This window comes from Epinephelus lanceolatus, chromosome 22, assembly GCF_041903045.1.
Source record: "Epinephelus lanceolatus isolate andai-2023 chromosome 22, ASM4190304v1, whole genome shotgun sequence".
NCBI lineage: Eukaryota > Metazoa > Chordata > Actinopteri > Perciformes > Serranidae > Epinephelus > Epinephelus lanceolatus.
In genome coordinates, this window is record NC_135755.1 from 31,506,095 (window position 1) to 31,531,542 (window position 25,448).

Sequence of the window (25,448 nt, forward strand, 5' to 3'; positions counted from 1 at the left end):
TTTTTTATAAAAAACAGTGCTTTTATTTATGTAATACTGTGGAAAAATAATTACATACCATTTTTAAAAAATATTGAAGATAATGAAATTAAAAAATGAGAGTTTGATAACGTTCGTTGTACATCTTTTGAACAGTTGTCTCTGCTACGAAGAACAGTACATTAAGATAAACATTGGATTTTTCTAAATTCAAAGACACAATAATACAGGATACAGTCCTACCAGAGGTATAAAAGTACTGTAACAGGATTGTGAGAGAAATGATATGGACATATACTGAAACACACACCCGCACACTTAGACACAGACATGCACACACGCACGCATACTGTATACACACGGACATGCATACAATAGCCACGCGCGCGCTCGAGTTGGGCGCTGCGTGTTTACAGTATGCTTCCCATCCACGCGCAGTCATTCACACATCTATACAAACACACTGTACAAATCGATGTGCGCGCCAATGCCCACACACTCCCTCTTGATCTCTCTCTCTCTCTCTCTCTCTCACACACTCGCACACCCACTCACTCGCAGTCATACACTACTACATGTCAATATTGTGGACAAGCCTTCATTGAACCTCTCCATACACATTCTCCTCCGGCCGTTTTGGCAGACAGACGATAAGGAATGATTCAAAATGGAAATGTACGACATGTTCCCCTATAAGGCCACTCAGTTCTAAACCCAACATCTGTGTTTTTCTCTCTCTCTGTCTGCACCAAGCTTGTAGTTAGGAGCTCTGAGAAAAAGGCTCCAGCCTACGAAAATGTCTGGGAATAACTCAAGGCCCCAAGCCTGGTTTGTAAAGCAACAGTCACCAATAGAAGGAGCTTCTACTGCATATACATGGTCTAAGGTGAAGAACAACATGAAGACTTGGCACTAGGTTTCTTTTGTACACTGATACACCCTTCTGAATTCAGGCTCTGCTGTTGACACAACTTTTCACTCCTGTCTCAGTGGAATCACCCAGGCGAACGCCCGAGTTAAAGTGGGCTCAAACTTTTGGTCCATACATACACATTACATGTTTTACATTGACAAAAATAATTCTGTAATGTTAAAAAATAGAATACAAAGCTCTAGTCTGGTGTGCAAATAAAAAGACATTACACAGATATAGATAAGGGACGTCTAAGCATGAATACTGTCAATGCAGTGCAAAATGATGACAACCCTCCCGACCCCACCCCGGCCCCCAACATACTCCCGCACGCCGTCTAACAGGCATGATGGCATGTACCACTGTACACAAGGGCATTCTGGGATGCTATATATATGTGCTCTATGATCACTGAATAAGACAACCAGCAAAAAAATTTATAAAATGGCGGCCAGAAATGACTTCCACTGGTTGAGGTTTCTCCCGATCGGCGTGTACCATATTTGACAGTCAGCCAGTTTTGCCTTAAGACGTTCTCTCTCATCATTTACAAAGTCAGTTCATAGCAAAAGCTATGGGGCTCCGAAGATCTGTGATCTTTTGTCCTCTCTCTGGTTCTTGCTCTTTTCCCAGTCTTGATTGTGACTTGCGCCGCCCGCTCTTTCAGAGCTCAGATATACAAACACATCGGGAGTGAGGGAATTCAAAACTGTGTGGAATTTCCCTTCCCTGTTTCACTAAAACTCCCTCTTTTCCACTCGTCTCTTTCTCTCTCTCTGTGTTTCTCATACCCTCCCTGTCTCATGGGCATGGTCTTCTGACTCTGTGCGTGTGTGTGTGTGATGGTTTTTCTGTAGTCGTGTTCAGTAGGGCGTGTTCGTGTGCGAAAATGTGTGCGTGTAAATCTATGGCTGTGTGTGTGTTTAGATGTGACACTATTTATAAGATGCTTCCTCATGCTCTGCTAAGACTGTGAGGTGTTTATGCGTCTCTCTGTCTCACACGTGAGTCTGCATCCTCTGTGTGTGTCGGCTGTGGGAGTAGTCAGAGTGTTGCGAGGTGTAGGAGAAGCGAGTGGAGCTGCCGTACTTCCCTAGTCCAGTCTCTGATCCCGAGGGAGCGGGACCCCCGGGACCCACACCGACCCCGGGGCTCCCAACCCCGGGTCCCACCCCAGGTCCCACCCCAGATCCCACCCCGTACATTTCATAGGATGGCCCAGCCTCCAACGGGGCCAGGCTGGACGGGGCGAAACCCATGCGGTAGGTCTGGTAATGCGAGGGGTATCCGTAGTTGTCGTAGGCCAGCTGGGAAGTGGAGTCCAGGAGGCTGCAGTCTCCCGGGAAGTCGCTGGCCACGGGGGCAGGGTTAGGCGGGGGCTGCTGGCTCTGGCCCGCACGCGTGAAGGTGTTGAACTGGGCGTAGCTGATGTGGGAAAGTCTAGAGGGGGGCCGGGGGTCGTAACAGGCCTGGGGGCGGCCAGGGGAGGTGAGGGGGCCAGGGGGACCAGGGGCTCCTCCACTGGCTGTGGCCCCTGAGCCTCCGGCACTGCTGCTTATAGATGCAGCTCCCCCTGGTGTTCCTGCAGGGGAGCGGTAGTCAGAATAGTGCAAGGTGGAGCGGGAGGCCGGGCGGCCTTCATCATGGGTGGAGGCTCGCACATTGTAGTAGCCATTGGTGGGGTCCTAAAGAGACAAACAGCAAGAGACAACATAGTGAACATCAAAATAAGATATAACGAGGGGGATACAAATCTAAATGCAGTGCATCCCATCACCAGAATAAATGTTGACATTGTATGTTTGTGTGAACGATGGAAACGTTACATTTGTATGTTATTATCTAGCAGATACGTTCAAGAACACTTGGTTGACGTGTGTTTATGTTTAGGTACAAAAAACGTGGTTATGTTTGGAAAAGATCATGTTTTAGCTTGAAATACCTATTTTGGGTGCTAAAAGTCACCGGAAGACACAGCAATGCCTCTGTAAAAACAACCACTCTTTGTGGCAATACCCCGGCTGGGAACGCAGCATTGTCTTGGTAAAAAAACACCCATGTTTGGTGGCTAAGAGCTGTTGGAAATGTCGCAATGACATGCTTAAAAAACAATCAGGTTCGTTGGTTTTGAACAGTGGTCTGCAGCTTGGCAGGCATCTTGCCTTGGTCCCATGCCATCCACCATTCCCTCCACCTCATGATTACAAAGTCAGTTCATACACTATGACACTTTAGGGACGTTGATATAATATGTATGAAACATACAAGAGTAACAATTGATTTCCTTCTAGCGACTGGGCTGGTCTGTATATAGATCTTAGGGTCAGAAGGCTTCTATAATAATAATGTTTTGTTCCTTCCTGATCCCCAAAGAGATATTCTCTTGTAGAAGGTCAGAGGTCAGGGTCAACTGTGTGTCTGGAGCTGGTCAGCGTCCAGGTCCAGATTCCTTCAGATTGTGCTGTGAGGGCAGTTTGCTCTCTTTTTTTTGTGACTCAGCTGCCTGAGATCAGACTCTAAGTCTCTTTTCAGATATGCATGCAAATCACTATGTAAGCAAAAATTCCAATGACACTAACTGCACGGGCAAATTACATGTTACAACTATAAGAATAACGCACCAAGACTGGCATCCCAGGGCAGCCTCTTAAGTGATTCCAACATTCAAAAGCTCTTTCATGTGCTTTTAACCCATCAACTTTTAAAAGACAGTGTTGGTAAATGTTAACAGGGTGCAATCTTGAACTCCTGTACACCTTGTGGCTTTTTAATAAATCCTATGGCATAATGATGAAATCTAAATACATTGCACAGTGAAAGAAAGAGAACAGATTAGGATGTTGTCATTTATATGTTATCATGTGATCCTGTTACTGGTCCAGACCACTCAAGATCAAATTCGGCTGTTTGCGGCCCATGAACTAAAATGAGTTGTCACAACCCTGCCTTATTGTACCAATAAAATGGACGACACATCTCCATTTCCTCCCACTGTCAAAAAATGAAGCCAAAATTGCAGCCATCTTGTGTTGATGACATCATTTAAGAACCAGAGTCTACGCCGTAGCGACATCAGTGGTATTGTCTGACCAGTTGAGCACACCGATGGGCGCACACAGCTGTCGATCATGATGCCAAATCCCCTTTTTATAGCATCAAAGAACTAATTAAAACCAATGTTATAAGGAAAAGGAACACTTGAACGTACATTAGTGTGATGCCTAAAATGACAGAAACCATCTTTGGGACAAATTTATTTCATGTTAATTTGATTCTTAAGTTAGGCCCAGGTCCCATCTGCTTATGTGGAGGGGGCAGGGTTTATGATTTACACTGCAGCCAGCCACCAGCGGGCAATCAAGATGTTTTGGCTTCACTTTTGGGGAGCTGTCATCTCAGTCTATGGTGTATACTAATACCAGCTTTCATAGTATACTGTTTTTATGGTTTGTATACAAGAAATGAATGTACTTTAGCATACAAATGATAATAATAAGAGATTTTTTTGACCAGTTAACAAAAAGAAAGCACAAAACAAACAAACAGAAACTCAAGTTTTGTCCATTTGTGCTCAAAGCTTCCATGAGTTGAAGCATCCATGTTTATCTTGAGGCCTCTCCAGCAGTAGGGTGGATCCCTGCCAACATGCACGTTGGTCCCAGATTGTCTGGGTGAAGCAAGGACGCTCTCCTTGCTCACTACACCCACTTCATCTTGCTCTACCATTATTTCCGACATCATTCTGCCATCTCATTGTCTCTCATGTACCCGACTGCTCCCCCCATCCAACTTTGTTTCACTGCTTTGGTGCTTCAGGCGGCGGGGAGGAAAAAAAAAAAACAGTCTGGCTGAGGCTGTTGTCGGGGTGATCTAACCATCTCCTGGGGTGGATTCATGTCTGTGTTTCTTCAAAGTGATCCGAGGCAGCACTCCAGCTAGAGGGGTGGTGTGTTTGCCCTCACAAAATATTCATGGGGGGGAGTTTCAGCAGAACATTTTGGCAGCTTTACGCGTGAAAATGCATTCATCACCTAAGCCCAGCCCCACGGTGTCAAAATGTATAAATGATTCATGCCAGCGGAACGGGCAGAGTACGCCTAAACATCCTTTATCTTTTTTTCTCTTTGTTTCGGTCCAATTTGAATAGTTTTGTCTCTATTTTATAAGAACATAATATTCTAAACAATCACATAAGCTGGACTAAGTGAAGGGAGGAGAAGACAAAAGGAGCTTCAGCAATTTAAGAGAGGCCATCTGAACTGCAAAATATTTGGTGTCTTACATATCCTGCTCTAATATTCTCACAGAGATTGAGTGCAACACTAAGTGTGAAGGTCACTAAATTAGGAAACAGAAATATTCACTGCTGGAAAGATTGTCTTTTCATAAAACTGGGCTGTAATAGAAAGATGCAAACAAGTGCTGCTTCGTTTTACAGTTTGATCTGACTTGGTCTTAGTTTGAGTGAGAGAGGGTGGCATCTCTCTTTATCCATCTGCCTCTTTACTCTTTGGGTTCATCCCTACATGCCTCCTCAACTCCTCTATCCTTGGAAGCTGCCATATTGAAGGACGTCCCAACTCCTTCAATGCACTTGGAGGAGTCGAGGAGAGAGGAGGCTTTCAGAGGGGAGAGAAGCAAGGATACACAAGTACAGCCTTCGCGGAAGTATTTTACCGACTCACAGGCTTTCTTATTGAATATCAGCTTTTGATTGGATGCTGCAGCTGATCAGACTAATCTGATGCATCACAATAGCACTGGAGTTACAGTCCAGAGGGAGGACAGATAAGAGATTAAACTCAAGTGTATCACTGCCATTTGGTTTCTGATTCACCATCTAGTTAAAAATTTGAACAAGAAAAGGAGCATAAACAACTTTCTTCATTTATTGGAAAGATTTTACTTTTCACAATGTCACTTCCCCCATTAACTTTTATTATGGATACAGTCAAAGTCAGAGAGAGTGTGTCTGTCTGCAAGAAACACTTTATACAACAGTGATCGTCATTTCCATTCAGTCACATGGGAGGCTGATCATTCCTGTGTGTTGGGTTGATGAGTTACAGAATTTAAATTTTCTGTGAAACATTTAGCCTAATAAATAATTTCCAGTGTTAAAAAGACACCATAATCATATTCTGGATTATTAAATAATTTATATACATATATATACATACACATGTATATATACTGCTCTCATCAGTTAAGGTACTGGGATCTACTCTGTGTTCGTGGTGGTGGGCATACGAAAATGTGGAAGTACAAGCTTTAGTTAGAGCGACAGTCCCTAGAGTCAGCGATAATCTGCTGGATTTTCGCTGACTCTAGGTGGTGAGCAGGGAGATCTGGGTGCTGGTAAGGTGAAGGCAAGTTCACCACAGTTCATTTACACATGCTACCCACATTGGTATAACACAAGGCTGGTTAAAAATTGAAAAAGTACCCCTTTAATGTATAAAACAAAATAACATTTAAAGAGAAAAAGTGAATTTTAAGCTTTATAAAGTGCTTAATTGTTACAGATGTTGTTCCAAACACCAGTTTGTTCTCCAGTTTAAATGAACTGGGACTTATTTGCTAATTTGATTCTGCTTTTTCAGGGTGTCTACACTTAAATTCAATGCTTTTTAGGACTTTTTCAAGATACGTTTTAACCAAATTTAAGACTTAAGATTTTTAGATGAATCATCTTCTCTAATTCAAGCATTACAGGTAAGTTATACGGTCACACGCAGAGGTAAGTTTTATGTAGGAATATGGTTATTAGATTAAGTTAGGTTAATCTATATTTTGTCAACTGGTAAGTGGAGGCATAAAGGAAAAAGACCAGAAATGTGGACTTCCACTCCTTTTCACCAAAAGATGATAAAAAGATGGATAAATGAAATTAGATAAAATGTTTATGTTGTTTAAGAACTCACAAATTTAAGTGTATTTAATGATTTTAAGGTCTAATATTTATAAAACTGAATTTAAGATATTTAAGGATTCTTTTAAGGACTTGTAGACGCCCGGTTTTGGCATTAACCCTACATCAAAGTTTGACTTGTACAATCCACTATCAAAAACCAGACTGGACTCCCTCCTCTTTGTCTTCCTCTGCCTATTTCAGATAAACATGTGCGCCCTCTAGAGGGTTAAGCATGAAATTAAAAAATAACAATTTGGATTTTTTTTTTTTAAATTGAATTTTAACTTCATTTTTTAAAACATATATCAGACTGAAGCATCACAGTTGCAATTTCTGTTACAGAAGTGAAACAAACATTTTTGAGATGAATCACTGGTCAGTTGGGATTAAATATTAATGACTGAGGCTTCATTTATAGCACAAAACTCTCAAAAAATAATATTGTATTGTTCATGTGACTATGTCTGTCTGGTAGATACTCTCAGTGTCATCCTGGGTGGCACCACTTCTACCAGAAAAGAAATGCTGTACATCATTGGATGAAAGTCATCACTCAGAGTCACCATGTCAGTAATGATTAGGATATTTGCAGCCCTTTGAGATATAATTAGAATGAAACCTTGCACCAAAATGAACTCCACAAGACCTCACAGTGACTTTGGCATCATTTTATTATTAATGTTTTGTTAATTTTGCCTTTATATTGAACATACTGGTGGTTATTTTTACCCTTTTCTGTACCTGTGATTGCACACCTTCTCTGTATTTTGTAAGTCTTTCAGGAGGAAAAAAGTGAGTTTGTTTAGATTTGAAGACTTCCTGCTTTGATATAAATGAGTGTTTAATGAGCTCACCTTAAGGTCATACTCCTGGCGGGTGTCCAGGGTGTCACTGCGGAGGTCAGACTTGAGCTCTATGTCATCTTTAAAGGGCTGATTGGAAGGAGAGAAGGACACAGAGGGGAGAAACTAAACCGTCAAACAACAAAACAAAAACAAAAAGGAGGAGAGAAGGTGCCATAACAAAACGGAAGAGGGAAGGAGGCAACAGAGTATGACAGGAAAAGAGAAAATGGAATTAAAAGTGTTAAAAGGAGCGATTGCAGGGGAAAACACAGAGCTTGTTTTCAGTCAAAAGGTACAGTGCGGCATAGGGAGAGGTTACTGAGTTAATCTGAGGTTTTTTCTAAGACTACAGGCTGTGTAAACAGTGTCCGGCCCAAGCACACATATCCCGCTGCTGCTCACCGAGTACATGGCCTTGACCATGCGCGAAGCCGTGGACACGCTGCCGGAGTCCTCCTCCAAGCTGTGGGTCTCCTTGTTTATCGTCTCCACCTTGATGTCGGGCTTACCCAGCGTGACCCCACGCCGACCTGGAAGCAAAACACGGCAAGGTTGAATACAGCTGGACACACGCATCGTGGCTGGTGTGTTTTCATGAGCTGGAGGAGCAAGTTCAGAGGGGACCCACATCCATATGGTAGAGAGGAAGTTTTAGGTGTTTGATTTTATTTGGTTTGCTGCAAGTTATGTGGTCTGGTGATGAACATTTTAACCATAATTCCCCAATAAAAACATGGACACTTGTACTGTACATGCAGATGTGGTCTTTATATGTATGTGTGAGGCACATGGAGAGTATGACTCACTGCCTTTGCGCTGCCGGTAGAAGATCAGAACGAGGACCAGTAGAAAAATGAACAGGAGGATGGTAGAGCCCACTGTCCCACCAGCTATTATCCCCACTGGGACTTCCTCTGAAAGGAGGAGGAGAGAATAAGAGAGAGACAGAGAGAGATGGAGGGAATGCAAGAATGCAAATGTCTGTCAGTAGCTGCACAATCAAGAATTTAATGCAACAAATACATCTTACGAAAACAAAACTGTATGCTGCCTAGCTCATTAAATTTTCAAATAGTGAATTCATAAAACGCACCGGTCTCCTCCAGCGTGATGATCATGGTGCCTGGGCCAAACGAGTTCCAAGCCGTGCAGTTGTAGGTGGACAGGAAGTCAGACTCCATCACGTTGTTGATGGTGAGGGTAGAGAGGACGCCCCCGCCCTCCGCTGATGGTTTGCTCTGCTCCACTGTGTACCTCTCCAGCAGCGTCCCCTTTTCCTTCTCCCACACATTCTCCTTCCACGCCCACACCTGCAGCACACACACACACACGCATAATAGATTATATCAAAATTAATTTGGGAGGGATTTATTTTACTTGGGTAAGATGTGACGGGACATGTTTTCAGGATTTTAATCGATCAGTGAACTGCGACTGTAACAAGCCATTTACCAGTAAAACCACTTCAAACAGAGCTTTAATATCAGATTTTCAATGTTCTCACCCACAGTCAAGTCCCATCTCTCGCCTGAGCACCATGGGTGCCAGGGCTTTCAGCTGCACTGCCCCCAGGCTCTGGAACTCCCTACCTCCACACATTCGACAGTCTGACAGCATAACATCCTTCATATCCCTTCACAAAACTCACCTATTCTAACTGGCTTATGCACTCTGACTCTAACACTACAACACTATATTATTATGTGTAAACACAGACGAACACATTGGTCTGCAATAGTGTTGTCACAATACCAAAATCTTTGTTTCGGTACCAATACCAATATCAATTTCGATACTTTTCGATACTCTTCAGTACTTTTCCTGAGGAAAAGTCCTTTTGGATACAAACCTTTAGAACAATAAATAGTAGGGGTGTAACGGTACCAAAAAAATCATGGTTCGGTAAGTACCTTGGTACGGACGTCACGGTTTGCTAACTCAAATGTTCCACCAAGTTTGTGTTGTCTCGTGTTGTCGCCCTTTGCGATTCAGACTTTCTCTTGCCTTTTTTCATGTGCGCCAGCTGCGAATGTTGATACAGGTGTTGTCATAGAAACCACCTGCGCAATCTGTGCTCCAATAGGAACAAGAAAGGCGTTTGTGTGCATAAATGAGTAAAATAAATTAACTAAATTAATGAATTGAATCAATTTCAAAGTACTGGTATTTTCCAAATGCAGTACAGTACCGTTTGGAATACTCTGGTACCGCGGTACTATTTTAGTACCGGTATACCGTGCAACACTAGTCTGCAATGTTATATGTGTCTACAATATCATTCTTATCAGGGTATAAAAAGATCATCTGACAGTGTATGTTGCTTCTCAAGTCCATAGTAGGTCATGAAATTCAGAATTCATTTAGAAAAATGTAATGCATTCTGTGTGTCATTTTGTTACATGAATTTGTAATTTTATTCTGTTGGTCTATTCTGTACATGACATCTATTACATGTCTGTCAGTCCTGGAAGAGGAACCCCTCCTCTGTTGCTCTTCCTATGGTTTCTTTCAGTTTTTTTAACCCCATTAACGAGTTATTTGATGGGTGAATTTTTAGTTATCCAAAGCGAGGGTCAGGGTTGTATACTGTACAGATTGTAAAGCCCCCTGAACCACAATCATGATTTATGCTATCAGGCAATATATGCGTAAATTAAACTGACTTGACTTGACAAGTAAGTGAATGAACTTCTTACCAAGAATGTTGAACTATTCCTTTAAAGGGATAGTGCACCCAAAAATGAAAATTCAGCCATTATCTACTCACCCATATGCTGACGGAGGCCCTGGTGAAGTTTTAGAGTGCTCACATCCCTTGTGGAGATCGGCGGGTGGAGCGGCTAGTACACCTAATGGTAGACGGCGCCCCAGACTAACGTCCAAGAACACAAAATTGAATCCACAAAGTATCTTCATACTGGTCATCTATAGTGATCCAAGTGTGCTGCAGCCGCGACATAAAAAGTTGTTTCGAAAAACGTCATATGAACTCTGTTTTTAGCCTCACTGTAGCCTGTAGCTCTGACTGCTTCTCTGTGCTCCGCGCTCACGTGTGCATGTTCAGGGTGATTGGTGATGCATGGTCTCTGAAGAGCACCAGTCTCGTCAGTACTGATGTCCAGATTCTCAAGTGCAGGCATCGCCAATTCCCAGTCTGAGCAGCAAAGACTTTCCTCATCCGTTGGCATTGCTTTGCATTTGAAACAACTACACCACCAGGTTTCCAGCGCTCGACTCCGGTATTCTGCGGCTGGCTGAGGGTTAGGCTCATGAGCTGCGGCGGCTGCTTCGTCCAGTAGCCTGAGTTCCGTGCGTATACTCGGGCTCAAACAAATACGGCTCAACAAAGAAATGCTGTTCCTCCTCAATTTCAAAGTCTTCAGACATGTTTGGCTGTACTTTGCTAAAAGACCGTAGTGCAAATTATCTTTTAGCTCTGTGGTTACGTTGTCTCTCCCTGCGATGCACGTGTCACATGATGTAAACACGGGTGAGCAAAGCTCATGCTTTCACTGGTCTTGCGCAGGCGCGCACACGGGAGCGCGGAGCACAGAGAAGCAGTCAGAGCTGCAGGCTACAGTGAGGCTAAAAACAGAGTTCATATGACGTTTTTCGAAACAACTTTTTATGTCAATTTTGTGTTCTTGGACGTTAGTCTGGGGCGCCATCTACCATTAAGTGTGCTAGCCGCTCCACCCGCCGATCTCCACAAGGGATGTGAGCACTCTAAAACTTCACCAGGGCCTCCGTCGGCATATGGGTGAGTAGATAATGGCTGAATTTTCATTTTTGGGTGCACTATCCCTTTAAGGATAGCTATTATAGCATTGTATTACACTACTTAAAAAAACCTTCCCCATATTTGTGCATGGATGTACAAAGAGAGCTGGATACAGAGTCGGAGTTGGGCCCAGTTCATTCCTATGAAAGTCGTTCAGTGGCACATGAAACCAAAAAAGTTGGACTTCCTGGGTATAAAATTGCCCGCGTCTTTCGTATCGTTGGGCCCATAGAACAAGAACACGAGAGACTTTTGCCAGCTGAGCTAACTTCCAGTTTAGCCCTCCGCTTACTTGGTTGGGATAAAATGATTTAATCATGCAGCGTTTATACATTCCCAAATGTTATCAAACCAAATGGATCAAATCCTGATAGTGAAACGACTCATTTCATGGGGGTTTGAGACGCTCAAAAAAATGTATCTAAATATCTACAGACATCTCTGTCACAGTGTAAGTCTATGGGAAAAAAGTCATTGGGCGCAATGGCATCACAAGATAGATCCAGAAGTTGTAGTTACATGATTTGGCCACTGGGTGTTTAAGCCCCCCAGAGAACTGTCAGGCTTTGAAGCCAATTGGACATAGTGGACAAACTGTGGAATGAACTGGACCCGTCATGTGATGCCAATGGGCCCAAAAAAAGAAAAGAGCCACACAATTAAATCATTTTATTCCCTATTCAAGATAGCAGAGGGCGAACCCTGAAGTTAGCTGATCAGCTGTTGAGAGTCTGTAGTGCGCCCGCTGTATAGGCCCCACAATGCAGTGGTTATGTGTAATTTTACACCCTGTAAGCCAAACTTTTTTGGCTTCATGTGCCACTGAGCAACTTTATTTAGGAATGAACAGGGCCCCGCCTCCAAGTTCTCTTTATACATCCATGGAACCACTACAGAAAGGGTATTGCAATACAATGCTTTAATGGCTGTTCTTGAAAAAGTAGTCCAACATTCTGGGTAAGAAGTTCATTCATGAAAAAATGGACACCAGTGTCATGTCTGTATAGTAAATATCCCATCTAAAGTCCTGCCTTCATCCATGGATTTAATTTGCTGTTACCTCTTGTCTCGCGCATAAAATGTTTTAAGAAAACCTCACTCTAATCCTATAAAGTTTGGGGTTCTCTTTTGAATTTCATGGAAAAACTTAATGTAAAAATGTGTACTACCATTCCTGTGTATATGTTGTTGTGTTTTATTTTGCTTTTTAATGAACTGATCCGTATTTGTGTTTGTGTTTTCTGATGTTATTGTGACTCTGAAACATTGTAAAGCTCAGTATAAATATTTGTAAAGGAGAATGACTTTTTTTGACACGAAAAATTTTAAATTAAGGATAAAAAAAAGAAAAATACAGGTTTCATATATTTCATCAAATCAGGGTGACTGGTTGATATGATATTTAGTGGAAAAGGCATTATTGGCCATATACTATATATGTGTCCAACTTAAATACATACTGTAGGAAGGTATGACAGAAATAGACCTCGTAACTTCACATCGAGTACACACGTAAACACTTGCGTGACTTGCTCAAACCAGCAACAGTTTGTATGTTTCTGCAGCCAGAAGTGGAGGTGGGTGGGGGTGACTGAGCTGGCGAGAATCTTGCACATTCTCCAACTTTAAAGCCACTAAAAGCAGCTGTATTATTCACATTGAAGTACTGTACTAAGGCCAGTTAATTATGCATAAGCCCACATGTTCCCATAATCTGCCCACTTATTCCAGAGGAGGATAATCTCCTGGCTGTGGCATTTACTGGGACAACTGTTCCTCTCCACTCCTTTATATTTTATAAATCTTTTTCTGTCCCAACCTCCGCCGCCTGCATTAGGAGTGCGCACCGGGAGTCAGGACGGATCAGTCACAGAGGCTGGGGAGCCGAGGAACTACTACTACTGCATCTCTGTGATACAGCCAAGTGGAGAAAGCATCCGGGGCCGATTCCTGACGCAGGAGCTAAAAGCAGCCCGGCTTAGTGTTAGTGTTGGTTTGTTTATGTGATGGGATGGAGGGAAATTCTGTGAGAGTTTAAGGGTGAGTCACCACTCAAAAAGAAAAAGGGGACAGCGCCTAAAAGCATTTACCGTGCAGGAGTGGAGCCATTTAGGAACAGGAAGGTACAGTAACAGTAAAACACAAATCGCTGTCAGGCTAAAAGCTACAACCTTGTGCTCTTTGTGATCGAAGCCTTTCCTTGTTTAGCTTTTCTTTTTGTCTGAATAATTAACGCTGGGATTAAAATTTGGACATTTTCATCGTGGGTCTGGTGACAGAAATATTTCATAGCACTCATGTTTCATATCTTTTCACTTACAATCTTATCTGGAGGAGGTGTGCTGGCTATGTAGCATTTCACCTCTCCTCTCTCCCCTCTCACTGCATATTGGACTGGATCACTGGAGATGATGGGAGGACCTGCAATGGTAAAAAAATGAGATATGAGAGTGTATGTGAAAGAAAGAATTACAAGAAATTACACTCAAAATATAAAAAAAAAAATCATACAAAAGCAAGGGGTTTTTTTTCAAAGCATTGACCTTACCAAGGCTGTTCAAGAGAAATTGTATTATTTTTAAAATAAATGGCCACTACTTTGGACATACAACATTTTTTTTCAATTACTGACAAGCTGACCTTTTAGAAAGAACATGGTTTTCCTCTACAAGCAGTGATACATTAAATTGTGTGGATGTTTTCTGACCGTTGACGGTGAGCGTGACCTCAGTCTCTCCTACTCCAATCCGTGGGACGATGGCCTTACATACATACTGGCCTGCATCCGCCTGGCTCACCGACTTCAGATACAGCTGGTTGCTGTTACTCAGAACCTGTGGGGGAGTGAAAAAGAAATATAAACAAGACAAATCTGCTAAACAACAGGAGGGGTTAAACAAAATAAAAGGAGAAGAGAGGCTAATGTGCTATTGTACCTCCCCTTAATATTGTAACACATCATGTTGCATATTTGCACGCCTGGCCTTATTTGAGAATGTGTGTTCTACTACTCTGACCCTGATGGGCTAACAATGCAAACTTGCACATCTGCTTTTAACCCATCACAAAGGTTTTGCAGTTGCCTAGCAACACATCCATCGGAAAATTAGCTGTGGGAAAATTATGGCTAAATATGTAACCACCTAGAGAGAGAGATACCTGAACAAGGCTGATTACATAGATGTAGGTGTAAGTCAGTCCACAGTCTGCTCAGGCAGATTCCATTTACTGTGCTGTAACTGTCTTGTCTTTAGTCCTTGTATTGACTGTAGTTTAATGACAGTCACAGTACACACATATTAGACATGTCTTTAGCCTGTGGCTGGTGTACACAGTAGATTTTAATATAAAAAAACAGTGATGGTTAACTTATAAAATGAAAATATTTTGAGAGTTAAATGAAAGGATTGAGACCATTCTCATGTCTGTACTGTAGATATGACACTAGAGCCAGCACTGTCACTTCACCTTTATATACTTTATTCATTAAGCATATACATTCCTGTTTATTTCCTTTTATAATCTTCTTTTTTATACATATTTAAAGGCTCTGTTTGGAACATTCAGAGCATTATTATAGCAGCAAACCAATATTTACTGTTAGGGTTGGCACATTTTCAGTTTTCACTACATGATTATGGCCAAAAAAGGTTATAATAATGATGTTATTGCAATATTTATAGACAATTTGAAACTAATGATAATTTTAATAATAATGCTATCAGTCAAATTCATCTTTAACTTTGCTCATTGTGCATTTTGGCAAATGAATTACACTCAAAATACATCTGTAAGGAGGTGGAGAGGGAATCTGTAACCATAACTGGACAAAAGCATACAAAAAGAGCAATTACTCTTAATTGGTGGTGAAAAGGAAACCAGATGGCATTGAGAGAGGAAGATGAGAATGAAAAGAGAATGAAAAGAAACAGAAATGATTTAAAGGTCCAGTGTGTGAGATTTAAGGAGGTTGAGTGGCCTCTTGTGGTAAGGATTGCAGATTGCAACCAGCTGCAACTTCTCCTGGTTAGAATTACTGCAGCATTCATTGTTCCAGAGGTTTTTACCGGGAGCCAAATTAGCTGCAGAGGTCGCTACCTCTCCAAAATAAACAGACGCGGTGATTTAAACACTGAATAAAGCAGTTTAACTTAAAAAATAAATCTGTCTTTTTCAGATACTCTCATCGCAGAGGAGCTGCTAACAATGGTGACCAACGCAAAAACGCATATGGCTCTATCGAAAGCCAGTGTTTGGTTTGGCGATTCTGGGCTACTGTAGAAACATGACAGTGCAACAGGCGATAATACACTAAAGAAAACACGCTGATAATAGAATATTAAATTTCTGCTTTTCTATATCCACCTTAATCCTACACAGTGTTTTTTTAAGAGATGATTAATTATAACATAATATTATCTTTCGTGTGTTATTAACATGATATCAAAATTTAATTTTTAAATATTATATTTATCATCAATGCCAATATATCGCAATACCCCTAAGAATATAGTGGAGTAATGGCGTCCTGAGCAGACACTGAAGTCACGCTCGCTCTGTGTGTGCTGTAATCCGAGTTTCTCTGTGGTTTGTTGTGGTAGGCCAGTCCAGCCATGCGTACATGTTAGTGCATACGCGTATCCAACGTCGCTACTTTGCATTGCGCTCAAATGGTGGTTACTGCTGATATTGGGATAGTGTCGTCACAGAAGCTTAGCACCTATCCTCTGATTGCCCCCCCTGGTTAAAACCGTAAGTAAGCTCTGTCAGCACTGTTGCCATAATTTAGCGCTGTTCATGGAGTTAGCACCGTTAGCTGCTAGCCACCAGCTCATTCACCTCCATGATGAGATCAGACAAAATTTCACGTGGAGCTCTTTTAAATAGCATTGTAGAAGGGAACCTGAGACCAAAGATTTTCATTGACACTTGGCTTCTGTGATTGCTGTGCATTTGATAGGAAATAACTTGAGTAGACAATTAGCTTAGCATAGCATAAGGACTGGAAACAGGGATAAAACAGCTAGTCTGACTCTTACCAGTGGTAAGAAAATCCACCTACCAGCAAAAGCTAATCAAACCCCCGTAAAACCACAGCAGTCATTTCTACACTTCAGGTTTTGTTTGGATTAAACAAGATAAAAACATGTTAATTAGTGAACTATAAGTTGCTGGTAGGCAGATTTAGTTATATAACTATATCACACTCATTGCACTTATTAAATGTAATCCTGATAAAAGGAATACAAGACAAAGGAAAAAGTGGAATGGAGAGAAATAGGTCATGGCAGGGAAGAAGAGAAGAAAGATGTCTATGTGTACAGACAAGACATTTCCCCTGAATGACAGGCTGCTTTTGTAAACACGGGAGAAGAAAGCGTGAACTGTAAAAACAGTGTGAATACAAGAACAGAGGAAAGCGTGGGCTCTCAGCTTCTTACCATGTTTGAACCCTTTTTGAACCAGGTGAGCGTGAGCGGAGGGTTTCCAGCCCATTTGCAGTTGAGGGTGACATCGGAGTCAACGTCTACAGTTTTTGGCTGCGGCTCCACCAACAGAATTGGACCGACTGGAGACACAGAAACACAGAAAGGGATGTTGTGCTTGAGTAATAATGCAGTAGCACTTAAGAGGAGAAGCTGCTCAGAGGAAACAGAAACACAACAATGGTGTGTTTTATCCCTCTGACTCCAGACGGTAGTGAGTGATGCAAGCCACAAGCGACTGAACAAGGTGAGATGAGTATTGTGTGACTCACAGTGAACGTCCACCAGGATGCTGACGTTGGTCTTTCCCACAGCATTGAAAACCAGACAGGAGACAGGCTCGGTGAAGAAGGAGTGGTCGGCCTTGGTTGTGAACACACTCTCCCTGGCACCCTGAAGCACCACGCCCCCCTTAGCCCACCTGAGGATAAAATGTTTTTAACAATCAAGAACAACATGTAACATAAATGCAAAGCACAAATATTCAAATTTGGCCTATGTGGCTACTTACACCTGGAAGTGTATGGCATACGGACAGAGGCAAGCACCCATTTGTCTGTAGCCAACAATGCTACTTGCACTCGGAGTAAACACTTGGGTGTGAATAGTCAAATTTAGCTTTTACAACCTAGAAATTCTGCTATATACAGCTGGATGTAAATAGCCAAATTTGGGTGTTTACACTACGAAAATTTACTATTTACACCCAGTTGCGAATAGCTAAATTCTGCTATTTACACTATGGAAATCTGAATATTTATATCCATCTGTACATTACCAAATTCAGCTATTTATTCTGCTTTATACACCAGCGTGTGGCTATTCGCACCTGGGAAATTCTGCTTTATATATCAGTGTTTAAATACCCAAAAATGTGACTATAAACACCCAAAAATGTAACTATTACACATCCTAGCAACGTTGAAATATGACGTTAACACATACGGGTCTATTCAGCTATTCTGCTAAAGTTTATGTACACAAAGTGCATTTAGCCATTTTATAGTATACCGTCAACTTACTCTGAAATTATTAAGCCATTGTCTACTCAAACAAAACTCGGACCTCGGTCTCCTATGTGGGCTTTGTCGCTATTAATACTACATCACATGACTTTCTGGTGGAAGATCTGTCTGTTTTTTCTCCCAAACTTACCATTTTAATTTCAGATAATATCGAGATTAGCTAGTACTAGCCCTAACCATAAAACCAAACCACCTCTGACCTCAAGGCATCCACTTGACAAGTACTAGCATATCACAGCATGCAATGGGATCAATGATTACGCATGTGGGTTATGGGTGTAAAAAGCCTAATAGCTGCAGTGTGACTATTCTCACCGGGTGCAAATAAACACTCCATTTAAAAGCAAAGTAAAGAAACACAAACATTTTTAAACAAACCCAGAATAAAATTCAACATTTCTGACATAGGATGCAGACCTGTAGCCCATAATAGGAGGGTTGGCGTGAGCCTGGCAGGTGAAGGTGACTCTGTCCCCCTCCAGGACAGAGCGAGGCTCAATGGACAAGGTCACTGTGGGTGGATCTGGAAGAGAGGGAGAGAGGGAGACTCACATAACAACTACATCTAATGTATGCTGCAATCTGGAGGACAGTTAGATGCAAAATGGCGGCCATGCATTACTTAATAACAGCTATAAAACATTCAGCTCCTGGCAGATGTTTTATGTTTTAAAAATGTGACGCTGTGTTGCTTTTAATTAGCCTGAAATATTAAAAATACTCATGTATGCAGTAATTAGCAGGATGGTGTAATTATACTGTATACTGTGTTAAAAATGACATTTTTCACTGGTAATGTAATACATTTCATGTTTTTACAAATACCCACAAAACTATGATACTTTTTGAGTCAATATTATTTGATTGCTTACGGTGTACGTTGAGGGTGACAGTTGTGCTTTTGCCAGTAGGAACAGCCAGGTTGGTGGCCACACAGCTGTAGTTCCTCCCAGTGTCAGTGTCGACAGGCTGGATGGGCAGATAGCTACGTGTGGTCACCCTCTTCCTGTCTGGAAGCACTTCCTGATGATGGAGGGCAGAGAGACATTGATGAAACATTTGCAATACAGATCAAAAACTGTCAAACACTTCATGAGCGCGTGAGTGTGTGTGTGTCTTGGGGAACATGATCCTTATTTTAGACTTACAGTGGTACTGGCAGCCCCCTCCACAGGCAGACCATCTTTAAGCCACTCGATCATAGAAGGTGGTTTGGCCCCTCTCGACACACAGCTCAGGTTGTAGGACTCCCCCGCATTCAGCAACACCTCCGGACCCCCATCGATCACCGGGTCATCTGGGGGGACTGGAGTGAGAGAGGAGAGTGTCAGAAACACACATCATCTCACAAAGTTTCTATAGCACACTTACACACATGCACACAGACGTACTGAGGACAGTGAGTTTGGCCCTCCTGGACCTCAGGGCGGCATCAGGGGCCTGGCACTCGTACAGAGAGTCATCAGACAGATCAGCTGACAGGATCTCCAGGTTGTACTGGCCCAACTCCTGCACGCGCAGAACGCGGTATCTGGGCCAGGCTGAGACACATAGAGATTAAGAGGTTAATAATCAGAATGGTGTTTATAGGGCACAAACATAAGATAGAGGTCCACTGTAGACCTTCATGATGAATTTAGACAAACACTATCTGGTTACAGTATAAAGTGAAACAACTTCCAGATTACTTACAGTTTTTCTCGATTGTTTACACACATTTTCTGAAAGCATGCCTCATACTCTCAGAACTCTACACACAAATCAAAAATCACACACACAATGGGCAAAACCCCTCAATTCTCCTGCAAAATGAAACTTTACATTCAAAACAATGTTATTTCTTCTCAAAATGGTATTTTGTTTTCAAATGACACACACAAACCATCATATGAATAGACATTTATAAGAACCAGTTGAACACTGATGTGCTCAATGTAAAACACTTTGATGAATGGAAAACACTTCTTCTCCATTCATCATAATGACTTCGGTCTTTTTTTTTGTTCATTGTTACACTTACTACAGACAGTACATACATAAGTGTGTTGTAAAATACAGTTACAGTAAAAAACAAAAACAAAACTATGCTGCATCCTCTCTTCTGTTTCGGTCTGGCCACAGCACCTCATCCACATCACAAGTAATGTTTTCCCTGGCCAAGCAGCGGGGGAAATATCGCCTAGCATGGCGAATCCAGCCATGAAAAGCATCAACTGCTATATCTCCGCATGCGTCTTCCATAGCTTGGAGAAGGGGTATACGCGTTTGTGGATTTCGGTCATACACTTTCCATCTCCAGGCAGAAAAAGTGGTTCGGATCTCATCAGAGATTACGGTCCTTGGCCTTCCTCGTCCTCGTCCTCCCCGTCCTCCTCCTCTTACTCTCACTCCTCTGGCTCTGGCTCTGCCTCTGTTTCCAATGTTGGCATCCATTGCTCCAAAACAGAAAAGCTCACTTGTTGCCCTTTTATGCTAAAGCTCTGAGTGCTAATTGTAAAACTGTGTGACAGGTGTTTGCCCATGTGATGAGTCAGTGTGCATAGTAGGGCAATTAACTTTAGAATTTTGAATGACAGTGTGTTCCTTGTGAAAACAAGAGCCTTTCTTCATGAAAACTGTGCCAAATGCAGAGAACTGTGTGTAGTGTTTTGAAAAAAATGTGTTTTAGAACTGCAATTTGCGTGTAAAGCAGGAATTGTGCTTGTAGTTTAGCAGAATTGGTTTAGGGGATTGGTGCATGAGTTACATGTTGTGGTCATTGTGTCTCAAGTACCAGTATTTGTGTGTAAACAATTGAGAAAAACTGTAAGTTAACTCAACTCAAACTAAACTAAAAAATAAAACATGGTGTGAAAAAACATTTCAGGTAACTTTTTAGTTAACTTAGGGAAAAAAAAACTCACTGAAACAATATTGTGGACTTACAAAACGTACTAAAGTTAAATAAAAAATATACAGGAAATTTTTTTAGTTTTTGTCAATTTGATCAAATTTGTCAACAGAACAAGCACGAGGAGGCACTGGGTGCATACCGCAAACTTCAATTCGTACCCTGGGCTATTATTTGCTTAAATCCCTGAAATCAATCAGAGTCTAAATCTAAGTCAGAATCTATCAGAGAGAAAAAGTGAGTTATGACACTGGTTTTATGGCCCCTGGCATACCAACACGACAGTACTTTATCCTGTTTAAACAATACTTACAACTTGGATCAATCTTTATGAAAAAAACCTTTTTGATTGATTTGATTGGTGGACCCTTATGGACTAAAGGAAACGAGGTATGGACATACAATTTGAGGTAGCCAACAACCCGCGTTTATACATCTGAATGAACTGCTTGGCAACCAGACCAGGCTTGTAATTGAGACAAGCTGTTATTTGTCAAAAATGCTAGTAAAAGGAACTAGGCCTTTAATTGAAGTTTTAATGTATGTTTACTGAGACCGGGATGTGAATGCCTGGCAGTGAATTGCCTCACAAAATGTTTATTTGTGATGTAATATATATTATAGACTCAAAAATAAATAAAATAAATCTCTTCCCTGAAAAATACCCCCCATAATTATAATGAAAAACTAAAACTGAAACTAATAAAAACTAAATTAAAACTGAACATTTTTAAACAATAAAAACTAACTCACCCTGGACACTAACTAAACTAAACTGATTTGAAAACTACTGAACACCACAAGGTATCTTATGTGCACAAGATAACTTGTTCCCACAAAATAATTAACTTGTGCGTACAGGATAATAATTAGATCCCATATCATCTTTCGGGACTTTGGGGGCCCCACAAATTACAAAGATTAACAACAAAATTAAAACAAAACAAAACAAAACAAAACAAATATAAACTATGATAACTCTGCAAGGATTTCAAAAAGAGTGACAAAAATGAGACATATTCAGTCTTCTACTTGTGTTGAGCACAAAGTTATAGTCTCACAGTTCTTTACAAAAACCTTAAAATTCTCATCAGGATATTTTATTTTTTCCCGTTGTTCCTGTGTGTCATCTGTGCTGTCTGAAGGTGAATTCATGTCACTATATCTTTAATACTTTAGCTCTTAAAAACAAACTGCAAATTTGTCACGCCTCAGGATCCCCACATACCCATGTGGTCTGTATTAGAATTTGAAAAAATGCGACACCACGCAGCATGTGTCCGTTCATGCTGATAAGAAAACATCAGGTCTGTGTCATACATGAAACAAATCTCCAACTTTTTCGTCGTCAGTCTAAACAACACCAGAGAACTGCATGGCCACATGATGTGATAGATATGCAAATGTCCAAACATAGACTTTCACACAATTGCACGATGCACACACAATCACACATGCCTCTCCAATCCTCCCTTTTCCCTTCCCCCATCCGCCACACAGACCCAGCTGTGTCACTGCTGTACATTCTCACCATTAGGTGGCATCCATGCTCTCTCTCACCAGCAGGGGGAAAAGATGAATGCATTATGACAGCAACGTTTTAGAGGACTCAAATCGACTCCAGTCTGTGGTGCAGAATTCATGTTTGCTGCCCAGACGTAGATCGCATGTGAAATTCTCTTTCCATGTGCGGCCTCTGAACCGAGCTTTGCTGCCTGCCTAACCTTGTGTGTCCTTGATTCTGCATGCATGTGTGCATGTGTGTGCCTTGTATATACGTGCATTTGCATGTGAAATGATGTGAGCGAGAAAGCGTATGAAAAGCCCAGAGAATGGGGGGGGGGGGGGGGGGCAGAGGAGAGGGACAGAGCCTCATACACAAACACACATACACCCTGGTGTGTATGTGTACGTGTGCATGAAGCGGCCAGTGTTCATTCACGTTTTTATTTAAAAGCTTTGGCTTGAAGCACTGGACCATTACAGTAACAATATGATTCAAAGAAAGGAGGGAGAAAGGGAGGGAGGGACAGGAAGAATGGAGAAGGGACGGACGAGAGGAGGAGAGAAAGAAGGGACAGGAGAGTTGACAGGAAGAGGAGAGCATGAACGGAGAGTGTGTCAAGCAAGAGAGGCTGAGGAGAGAGACAAGGTAGAGAAGTTAAATGAAGAACAGGAGAGAGGGCTCAGTACAACAGAGGCAGCTCAAAGGAGGAGAACAAGAGGGAGAGAAAGGAGCGAGGGAGCTTAGATGAGGAGGTCGCAGAGGAATAGCATGAGAGGAGAGGAGAGGAGAGGAGAGGAGAGGAGAGGAGAGGAGAGGAGAGTGGAGGGGAGGTACGAATGATTACAAAGGCCATAGAATTAAAAAATAAATCCAAAATCATAGAGTACAGTGCTTGAGGAGGGAGAATAGAAGAAAGAGAAAGAAAGGGGAGGAAAATATAAAAACCCAGAATATTAAAGCACAAAGTCTGGGGAAAACAACAGCAACATCCACAAAAAACAAGACAGCAGCATGTCACACATGATGCAGTCTCCCTCTGGACCAATCAGTTAAAAATATGCCCACTTGTTTTGACCAGTAATTGCGCAGCCCCCTTTGGGCTAATCAGTGCAATTCTGAAAATGCTGCAACACAAAGATGAAATGCATCGTTCCCCCAAGTTTTGTCAAAGTCAGACAAGCAGTGTCCTAAACTGTTTGTTGACAGACAGACTAAAGGGAGATTTAATAAATCAAACTGGAAGTCTCATCACTCGGGACACAAATGCAAAGACAAACTGGAGTGAAGAGTAAAGGCAGAAAGCTGTATGATAAAATGAAAGCTATGTATTAGCTGATGAATCTGCCTTTTTAATAAAAATAGCTCATATAACAGATATTAGCTGGTCAGTGTCACCCACTGCTGATGTGACAGAGGTGATGATGTGATGCTGCTTAGCCAAGTTGAAGGGTGTCACTCTTAAAATGTGGCCGAAGGAGCCTCCAGTTACCCATCAAACACTGGATGAGATGTGCAGCCAGAGTTAACATTAATAAATAAATAAATAAATAAGTGCACAGTTTGTCACAACATGGTGTGATGGGGTAGCTGCAGTGGTAGTCTAACCGTAGCCTCTTGGCCAAAACTGCTCTGCTGGCTCAATCGAGCTGTAACTACAACATTCAGCAGCAAAAATATTTGGTCAGCATACATTAGCTGTCACAGTTACACACACGCAATGTCATACTGGTCTGGTGGAGCGTCTATTATTCAAAATGCTGTGACAAAGCTGTACATTTAGAAAAATTCCACATCTGTAACACATAGATGGCTCAGTCTAAGTATTGCTAGAAGACTTATTTGCTGGTATAAAGATACTTTTGATAGAGAGACAAAATTTTTAACATTACACAGGCTTCATTATACACCATGATTGAGGGGCAGGCTTTGTCTAAGCTCTCCCTTAATGTTTGAAACGCAACTGTGACAGGCAGGTATGCATATGTTTTGGAAATGTGCAGTGATACCGAAAGTTTGGGAGGAAGTAGAAGACAAGGTGGTTACCTTGATAAGATATGATTTGGGTCTATCCACTTTTCAATGTATGCTGGCAGCCAAAGTGAACAGTTCAAGGTACAACCACAACACTAAACTGATCAGAATACCATATCATATACAGCAAGAAAGACTATTCTCAAATTCTGAATTTCTAAGGACATCCCTGCACTGGACCATTGGTGTGATGTACTAAGAAAACTCCCTCCGGAAAAGTGTGAGAGGAAGTGTCTTTTTGTTGTTGTTGGGTTTTGTATCGTGTTTGTAAAGTTGTAACTCCAGCTGTTTTTTGCATTTTGTTGAGGTAGTTGAAAAAGTATTTAAAAAAAAAGTGGTTCTGTATGCATTCGGAACTGGACGTATATGTAAATGTTGCTAGAATCTCAAAAAATAATAATAAAATATTGTCATAAATCAAATATTAGCCAGTGCAAATGTAAAGCCTGGCAATACTATCACTATAATGCTAGGACAGCGATACTCAACTTAGGGCCACCCCATAGAGTGCCATCTGGCTTGCCAACTATTTTCTAACTTACAATGAAAATAAACTGAAGATTTCTTTTTCACTTTGAATGTTGTACATAAGGAGACACAATGCATAAAAAGCATTAAAAAATAGTGCTTGGGGAGGACCTCCCAGACTCCCCTACAGAAGTCTAGGCTGAGCCCTAAATGTCCCCAAGTCCTAGAAACGCCCCTGAATACGCCTGACCTGTGCGGGGCTGCTCACTCAGATTTCTCCTTTTCTGAGAACAGCAAATGTCGATAGGTTTGACTAACAGGACATTTTATGAAAAAAATGCACAAATGAATTGGCCTCATATATGCTTTACTTTTAATGTTAATTCATTTTATCCAATGAATATTATAAATGGTTGTTTATTAGCCATTAACTGGCCTCCTGTCATTTTGCAAAAGTGGCCCCCAGGCAAAGCAAGTTGAGTCTACCTGCGCTATAGGGCAAGTGCTAGGAAAGTCAGCCTATTGCAGCTGATAGTTTAGTGGTGATTGTAAAAATAAATACACAGCTGATGTTTGCATTTAGCTAAAAGCATGGCTGAAGACTCTTAG

At 41.6% G+C, this 25,448-nt stretch overlaps 1 protein-coding gene across 3 annotated transcripts in view; it reads right to left on the minus strand.

The window, feature by feature from the left end:
- The window catches only part of kirrel1a (kirre like nephrin family adhesion molecule 1a), a 48,564-nt gene continuing 23,116 nt past the window's right edge, over positions 1-25,448 (minus strand). Inside the window, exons 3-15 of one of the 3 annotated variants that reach the window (XM_078164101.1) lie at positions 19,335-19,484; positions 19,092-19,249; positions 18,816-18,966; positions 18,361-18,466; positions 17,191-17,339; positions 16,874-17,001; positions 14,140-14,266; positions 13,753-13,853; positions 8,745-8,961; positions 8,461-8,565; positions 8,054-8,181; positions 7,661-7,774; positions 1-2,577 (exon numbers count right to left, since the gene is read on the minus strand). In XM_078164101.1, the coding sequence (XP_078020227.1) occupies positions 1,891-2,577; positions 7,661-7,774; positions 8,054-8,181; positions 8,461-8,565; positions 8,745-8,961; positions 13,753-13,853; positions 14,140-14,266; positions 16,874-17,001; positions 17,191-17,339; positions 18,361-18,466; positions 18,816-18,966; positions 19,092-19,249; positions 19,335-19,484 (2,321 nt within the window). In that variant the 3' untranslated portion in view covers positions 1-1,890. Of the gene's footprint in view, positions 2,578-7,660; positions 7,775-8,053; positions 8,182-8,457; positions 8,566-8,744; positions 8,962-13,752; positions 13,854-14,139; positions 14,267-16,873; positions 17,002-17,190; positions 17,340-18,360; positions 18,467-18,815; positions 18,967-19,091; positions 19,250-19,334; positions 19,485-25,448 lie in introns of all 3 variants that reach the window. The other 2 variants (XM_033609972.2, XM_033609971.2) reach the window with 2 other exon arrangements.